This window comes from Calonectris borealis, chromosome 8 (genome assembly GCF_964195595.1).
Source record: "Calonectris borealis chromosome 8, bCalBor7.hap1.2, whole genome shotgun sequence".
Taxonomy (NCBI): Eukaryota; Metazoa; Chordata; class Aves; order Procellariiformes; family Procellariidae; genus Calonectris; species Calonectris borealis.
This window is the reverse complement of record NC_134319.1, coordinates 100,546-108,759: the sequence shown is the minus strand read 5'-3', so window position 1 is coordinate 108,759 and position 8,214 is coordinate 100,546. Positions and strand designations below refer to the sequence as shown.

The 8,214-nt window shown below is 49.3% G+C and overlaps 1 protein-coding gene across 8 annotated transcripts; it reads left to right on the top strand.

Annotated features, from left to right (window-relative positions):
* Positions 1–7,032, top strand: NAA20 (N-alpha-acetyltransferase 20, NatB catalytic subunit). Of its 8 annotated transcripts, XR_012674417.1 has the most exons (8): positions 9–104; positions 290–314; positions 416–506; positions 1,812–1,947; positions 2,950–3,095; positions 3,902–4,200; positions 4,319–4,422; positions 4,511–4,598. XR_012674417.1 is itself a non-coding variant. In XM_075155501.1 (7 exons), the coding sequence occupies exons 1-6, from the start codon at positions 52–54 to the stop codon at positions 4,594–4,596; spliced, it is 537 nt and encodes a 178-aa protein (XP_075011602.1). In that variant the 5' UTR covers positions 1–51; the 3' UTR covers positions 4,597–4,598; positions 5,698–7,032. The 8 variants fall into 8 exon arrangements, 2 of the variants coding, with proteins under 2 accessions (XP_075011602.1, XP_075011603.1); XM_075155501.1 differs by lacking the exons at positions 3,902–4,200; positions 4,319–4,422 and adding an exon at positions 5,698–7,032 and having other exon boundaries at positions 1–104; XR_012674418.1 differs by having other exon boundaries at positions 4,033–4,422.
* The last annotated feature ends 1,182 nt before the right edge of the window (positions 7,033–8,214 follow it).

The following is an 8,214-nucleotide window of genomic DNA, read 5'->3' as shown; positions in this document are numbered from 1 at the left end:
CGGGAGCGCTTCCGGGGCAGCGGCGGCGGCGGCGGCGGCGGCGGCGGCGGCATGACGACGCTCCGCGCCTTCACCTGCGACGACCTCTTCCGCTTCAACAACATGTGAGCGCCGTCCGCCTCTCTCCGCTCCTCGCCCCCGCGCCCCGTGCTCGCTCTCCGCCACGCCCGGGCCGTGGGCGCGCGCGAGCGGCTCCCCCCTCCCTCAGGCGCCGCCGCCCCCGGGGGAGCTCGAGGCGCCCCGGCGGGCGGGGCCCGGGCCCGTGGTGAGCGTTGCTCTCCCCCTGCAGCAACCTGGACCCGCTGACGGAGACCGTATCCTTCCCGTTGCGCCGGCCGCCGGGGAGGAGGCGCGGGGCCTAGCGCGGGCGGCAGCAGCCGTGGCGGCGACAGCTCCTCCTTAACGAGCGCCGCAGTACGGGATACCCTTCTACCTGCAGTACCTGGCCCACTGGCCCGAGTACTTCATCGTCGCCGAGGCGCCCGGCGGGGAGCTGATGGGTTACAGTGAGTGTGGCGCGACTCCGCGGCGCCGGGTGTCCAGTGTTCCCGTCTCACTGCGCTGCATGTTTGGGGGATGGGGATGCAGGAGCTTTTCTTACGCTTTGCATTTTCCGAATACCCAGCAGGAAAGAGGGACGTTGCGTGTCATCTTCCCATTCCATAAACGTCTAAGGGTATTGCGTAGGGCTCACAGCGGTCGTTTTCGGTTTGATGTTCCTAGCGTGGCAAGCACTCTGGGCTGTGGTAACGTTCACCCAGGTGTTATAGAGGGGAATGTATGTGTACAAGCGTTTCTGTAATCCTGGAATTAAGTCCCTGCACTCAGCGCTGATCTTGCACACTGTCAGTCCTCAGTAAGTAAAAACGCTGGGCTTGGGTTTTGTGTTGTCCTGTAAGGGAAAGCTCTGGGTCTGGGTGTCAGTTGCGTATTTGCTGTGGAGTATTTGTGTTTTTCAGAAATCATTCTAAATAGAACTGTTGGTTTGTTTCATTCCAAATAGAACTGTTGATTTGTTTATTCCTTTCAGGTTTTTTTTCCCTTTTTGGGGAGGGATGCAGGGCAGAATAAGGGTCTTTGCATGGACCTGGGAAATAAAATATTTAACATAGTAAAGCTTAAAGCATTTGCTGTACAGAAGGCTTCTCCGTACCCACCACATCAGTTGCTTATTAGCAGTGACTGATGTTTATAAGAGTACTGTGTGGAAGTGTAAATATTCATTAGTGAACTAACACTAGTTTGGTTCTGTGTAGAAAGGAGAGGAACTACAAAGAAGCCTGCCAAACCAAAGTCCTTTTTTTTTTTTTTTTTTTTTTTCCCCCCCTTAAACACACTGTGTTTGCAGGGCTTTAGCTTTCTATTGCCAGATCGGCAAAGCTTCCCAAGCTCTACTCCCCCATAGTCACCAAAAGTCTCCAGTAGTTGCCAGGATGGTGAGTTAGTTTTGGGCTTCTAACACGCCATTCCTCCATTATTTTAGTCAGATCCTGAATTGCACTCAGTTAAAGACTCACGAGAATTTCTTAAAATTTGCATTTGGAAATCATGCCTCAAACAATGAATTTGCAAGAATTATTTCTTTTTTTTTTTCTACACTAGTCAAGAAACTACTGTAATCCTTGAGCAAAATGACATTTTTAGTGGTTGCTGAATCACTGAGTGATAACATAGACACCCCTGTTTGAGCCTTTACCACAATCATGGCAATGTTTGTTTATACACTGCTTGGTTCTTTTGTAAAGATGTATAGCTCTGGGTGGTGCGTTATTCCAGAGGTGCTACTGCGCTGATGCTCTGTATGTTCACAGTAATGGGTAAAGCGGAAGGCTCTGTGGCTAGGGAAGAATGGCATGGACATGTTACTGCTCTCTCTGTTGCACCAGAATTTCGACGGCTGGGTTTGGCTGCTAAATTGATGGAACTACTGGAAGAAATTTCAGAAAAGTGAGCACTATACTTATCTTTAAATTTATCTTTTAAAGTAATCTTTCTACACACACCTGTCCACATCTTAGATATTTGATTTGCATGAAACAGACCCAGAATTTTGCTTTGAGTAGTGTTCTGATTCGCTGAAATTCCCCGTAGTTAGAGAACAAGAATTAAAAATGTTGCTTGGCAGTTTAAGATCTCGGGGTTTCTGTGAAAGCTAACTTGCCAGAATGAGTAGGAAGTAGCCTGAATTCCAATTTACTGTATAAAAGGTCCTTTTCTTGACAGGAAAAGAGCTGCACGAAACGTCAACACTGTTTCCCGTAGGGCCTCCAACATACTTATTCAGTAATTATGGGCTTTGTGCGATTCCTGCAGGCACAGTCTTAAATAAATTTTGTATGGCAGACAGTATCTCAGCTTACTTTCTATCTCGTGCTTGGTTGCTTGTGCAGAAAATTTAATTTAGTGTCAAACGAACCCACAGGGAAATGTCCTCAACTCATGCTGGTAGCCCCACTGTAGTTGGTAAAGTCAGAAAATAGTATGATGTTTTGAAAAATTTGCCTTGTGAGGAGAAGGGCTGTCTCCTGTTAGGCAACTGAATTTTGTGACTGATTCCACCACTCTCCCCCTGCCATGCTCTTTGAAGGACGCAGTCCCTAAGGCAATGCAATCTAAAATGTGGATTTTTTTTTTCTTTTAAATAATTTTTTATGGATATGAGGCTTATGTGGGCGTTTAGCTTGTCCTATTCTTTCTGTTTATAATTCTGAACCCACTGGCTGGTGTAAAAGAATGGTCATGTGACAAAAATAAAATTAAATTTCTGCCTATACTGGATTTGCCCCTTGGTTATTTTAGCCCACTGTTATTACAGTGTGAAAGATGTTTGATTAGGCTACCACATCATCAGACCTGCTCTTGGTCTGATTACAAGTTATGGATTATTATTTAGAAATACATTCACCTGCTCTTACTTACTGTGTGGTTTTGGTTTTTATTTTTTCAAAGAAAGGGTGGATTTTTCGTCGATCTCTTTGTGAGAGTATCAAATCAGGTTGCAGTAAATATGTATAAGCAACTAGGCTACAGTGTGTACCGGACAGTATTAGAGTACTACTCTGCTAGCAATGGAGAGCCAGATGAAGATGCTTATGGTAAGTACTTGTTCTGCCTCAAATTGAATGGAAGGATTCTTATGTTGAGGGTTCCTGGGTTTGTTTGTATGATTTTTTTTTTTTTTAATATGAAACAACTTCAAATAGTTGTTGATGAATGGGATTTTGTATACTCCATTAGATAGCTTTTCCTACTGAAGATTATATCAGTTACAAAACTTAATCTTGCAGTTTACACGTTTTGTAGCACCTGTGGCAAAATAAGCTATGAAACAAGAATAAATTAGTAAGTACAAAGACACTTATCCTGTAGGTAAGATGAAAATAAAAATGCAGTTTCTTATCTAATTTTTCTTTCTGAGGAATGCTCACACCCAGTGGCTGGGCTTTTTGCTAACGTTACTGGGGGAAGGAATTGCAGTGCTTTTCTCATTTCTTCCCATAACAGGGACTTGAAACTTTGTTTTTCTCAGATAGACAACTACAATTTACAAGTGTCAATGGTCAACAGTGGCAGAGACTTAGGTGGCATTTTCAATTAAAAAGTGAAGGAACATGGAAATTCAAGTATGTTAACGTTAATTCTGTTAACAAAACTGAAGTACCAGCTGCTTCCTCTTTCTAGACCTCCTTTCCTTTAAGTATCCTCCCCAAAGGGTTACATGGCCATGCTGTATATCTTTTCTGTTCTTGCACTATTCATTTGATATGCAGGAGTACTGTGAAATACAGGAGCTACAGACAGACATCTACCATTGTTGCAGATGCCTTAAATCATATATTTGTCCTTTTAGCCTGCCATTTCCTTTCCATTCACTTGAGTTTCATGCAGTGTTATATTCCAGTTGATAACATTGCTGCTGAATGACATTAAGGACATCAAACTATTAGAGTGTGTCCAGGGGAGGGTAACCAAGATGAAAGGCCTCAAGGGCAAGACTTGCGAAGAGCGGCTGATATCATTTGGCTTGTTCAGCTTGGAGAAGAGAAGGCTGAGGGGCGACCTCATCGCTGAGGGGTGACCTCATCGCAGTCTACAACTTCCTTAAGGGGGCCAGTGGAGGGCAGGTGCTGATCCCCTCTCTCTGGTGACCAGCGATAGGACACAAGGGAATGGGATGAAGCTGCGTCAGGGGAAATTCAGGTTGGACGTTAGGAAAGGGTTCTTCACTGAGAATGGTGGGTCCCTGAACAGGCTCCCCAGGGAAGTGGTCACGGCACCAGAGTTCAAGGCGTGTCTGGACGATAGTCATATGGTTTAGTTTCAGGTAGTCCTGCAAAGAGCAGGGATTTGGACTCAATGATCCTTATGAGTCCCTTCCAACTTGAGAAGTTCTATGATTCTATGAAATCTTCTTGATTAAAAGTTACCTTATTATAATACAGAATTCACTTAATATGGCTTTGTGCAATGACTGTCTTATTATAATAGCTTTTTTTTTCTTTTGCCACAGATATGAGAAAAGCTCTTTCCAGAGATACGGAGAAGAAATCAATTATACCTCTGCCTCATCCTGTGAGACCAGAAGACATTGAGTAACTGTAAGCTGTGATTCTCAGACAACTTAGTAAGAGTGTCAGGTTCCTTGTCCCCCAGCCCCCAAGAACTTACGGATGAGAAATCTTAGGCTCAATATTTTTCCCTATGAAATACCAAAAAGCAATATTGAGAAGCTTACTGATGCTGCTTCTGTTGGTAATGGCTGCATACTCCTGCACTTACACCATTATTTTCCCTTTCAAATATTGGAAATTCAGAGAGTATTAAAATGGAATTACCTCATGTATGGTGTCTTCTTGGTTTTCTTTCAAACCAAAAATAACTGAAGTCAGTAACAGTAAAAACCTCTGCAAATGCATTTATTCATCACCAATGAAAATACTGTACAGGAAACACAGCAGGGAAGGCACTGTATTTATACTTGCATAGAAGATAAACCTGTTATACATAATGTAGAAATGTCTTTCCCCTCTTCATGGCACAGGCACGGGACTGAACTTAGGTTCACGGTTAATTTGAAAAAGCCAGACAACCAAAGCAGTCGAGGCTTTCTCTCCACCGTGGACCAGATTCAAGACAAATTCTGTGTTCTGGGTACCCATATATACCTTAACATGCTGTGTCCACTGAAGTAATCTGTGGTAAAGATTTCTTGTTTTCTCATGCTCTTCTTGCTCAGCTTCAAGGTCAATGTAGGGTTTCCAAAGAACCTGCGAAAGAGAAGTCTCTCCTTATGTTCGCAGCATCTTCAAATGACCCTATATCTAACACTGAGATAATGCAATTTTTTTTTCATGGAGAAGCATGGATAAATGTGGAATTTGCAGAAATGAAATTCGGAGATGACAGTATTAATTGACCATCCAAGCTAGGATTAAGACTAAGTAATATCAAATCTTGTGCGCATAATCCATTTAGCTTACTCCTGTAAGCATGTTTCTTCCCTCCATGTTTTATCATGGGTTTTGTAGTCCTGTGTACCCTGCCAAGACGTAGATGCTAACTTAGATGAGATACAGGCTAAGCCATTATCGTGAGCAGTTCTGTTCAAACTGATAGATTAATTTACGTTTTAATTAGCCACACTGTGTAATAAATACTGGTTTTTGTTCTTGTTTTTCTTCCGTCCTTTATATACAGCTTTCCATCCCTTTTTTCCTCTCACTTTCTGTCCGGTGTCGTCTCTCTTGGTCCTCTCTTGGTCTGTCCGCTCCCCATCCCTATCCTGTTCCCCATCATTATTTTGCACTCTCTTGCTTTTTGTTTTTTTCTTTTTAAAAAGTTCTCTGTGCATTTTCTTTTACTCCCCCATTCCTCTGTCCCATTTTTGAGGCCATGGAAGTGACATCAGGAGTGACAGGTTGTCAGAAGCAGGTCCTCCAGTCCATTGCTGGTTTTACCTTCTCCATCTCTTTGTCCCAATCTGCATCTGTCTCTGTATTACTCAATCCCTCTCCCCTATTCTCTGTCCTACTTTTTCTCTCTCCGTATGTCCCACTCTCTGTCCCCATGTTTTTCCTTCTTCCTCTCCTTTTTCTCTGTCTGTCCTTTTGTCCTGCTCCCTGACCCTATTTCTTTCTCCATCTCACCGTCCTTTTTCCCCCTGTACCTTTCTGTACCTGTCTGCTCCTCAGACCTTCTCCCTCGTCTTTATAACCCTCTGTCCTGCTCTCCATCCCTCTTTCTCCATCTCTCTCTGCTGCTCCTTGCCTGTCTTTCTCTCTGCGGCCCTGGCCATCCGCCCCCCCCCCCCCCCTTCTTGTCTCTCTACCACTCTGTCCTGCTCGCTGCCCCTCTTTGTCTCATTCTGTCCCAGTGTCCTGCTCCCTGACCCTCTTTCCCTCAGTTGCTCTGTCCTTCTCTCCCCCCACCCCCCGTTTTTCATGCTCCCTCTTCCTTTTTTACTCTCTGTTGCTCTGTCCTGCTCCCTGTCCCACTGTTTCTCACTGTATCCCTCTGTCCAGCTCCCTGCCCCTACTCTTTTTTAATCCCTCTCTGTCATGCTGCCCATCCCAGTTTTTTTTTTTTTTCCTATCCTGCTCCCTGTCCTTATTTTTCTTTCTCTGTCCTGCTCCCACTTCCTTTCTGCTTTTTCCTTTGTCCCTGCTGCTTCTTTTGCCATCTCTGTCCTGCTCCCTTCCCCTCCCCCCCCCCCGCCTCTGTCCTTTTTCTTGTCCCTGTCTTTTCTTTCTCTCATGGTCCTGTTCCTGCCTCATGCTTTCTCACTACACCCCTGCTGTCTAGTGTCCTGCGCCCTGCTCCTAGTTTTTGGCAGCCTCCGCCTCTGCCCAGCAGCCCATCGCTCCAGGAGCCGACCAACTATCTGTTCCCCGCCGAACCGACGAGCGTGGCTCCGAGAATGACTGCCGAGGTGTCCCAGGGGCAGGGGGAGCGTCAGGGGCCCTGAGCCCCGGAGCAGACTGGCTCCCAGGACTTGTTACGTGCCTGACTGAATAAACACGTTATCTCCTTTGCCCTCCCGGCTGCATTTGCGCTCCCTTTGCACCGGCCGAGGGGCTGTGACGGAGCCCGGGGAGGAGGTGATGCACCGTGGGGGGTCAGGCGATGGCTCCCTGTTCCTCCTGGGCTCCGGCTGCGGGGCGGGGTTGGAGGAGCCCCAGGTGCGGGCAGCGCGGCTGAAATGGGGTAGCTGCCGGGGGAGGGGCTGGTGTTGCCCTGCTCCGGGTGACCCTGGAGGCACCGGTGTGAGCCAAGGGAGGAGTTGAGCGACTGCGCGGAGGGAAAAGTGGAGCGGGGGCCGCGCGATCCACCGGCGGGTCCCGGAGAAGGCCCCGAGGAGGACGGCGGGGTCTGTGTCGGAGGCTCGGAGCGGCGGTGGCGGGGGTGCCGCACCCTGTCGGAGCCAGCGGCGAGGGCTGGCCGGAGACGGAGCTGGGGGGGCGGGGATGCGGAGGGGGCTGCCTGGAGCCGCGCTGGGGAGCGCGGGGCTCGGCGGGGCTTCCGGGTGCGTCGTAGCCGGAGGGAACGGTGTCCCCGCAGGGTCGGAAGGCAGGGAAGGCTGCCTCTGGCGGCATGCCGGGAGCTGTAGTCCTGGGGCACGCGGCTTCCGGTCGGCCATGTTGTTCCCCGGAGCACGCCGGGAGGTGCAGTGTCTGGCACGTGTGCTTGTTTTTGCGGGCTCGGCTGCCGGGCAGCCGCATTGCTCTCGGGCGCGTGCGGCGCGGCGTTGTCCTTGCTACCGCCGCGGCCGCCGCGGCGCGGTACGAGGTGTAGTTGTGTTGCCGCTTTCGTGTGGTTTCCTGCGGGCTTCCAGCTGCAGCCGCTCCCCGACAAACGGTGCGGCCGTCAATCGAGAGCGCATGCGCGGTGCCGCGCGCCGCCGCTCTCGCTGCTGCCGCCCGGCGACCAAAATGCGGTACTGCAGCTCGGGCGCCGCGCATGCTGCCGTCTGGCGACGGAAAGGCGGTACTGCAGGTGGGCGCCGCGGTGGCGCCCCCCTTCTCCGCGCTGCCGTCCGCCGGTAACGGCAATGCCGTACTGTGCTGCCTGCGGGGTGATGCCGCCGCGTTCGTTGGTTCGTTCCGGTAAGGAAACGCCGCTGCCGCCCCACGTGCGCGGTGCCGGCGGGCGCTGGGCCTGCAAAGCGCGGACCTCCAGCGCCGGTGCCGCCCCCGTGCACGCGCCGCCCGGCCGCTG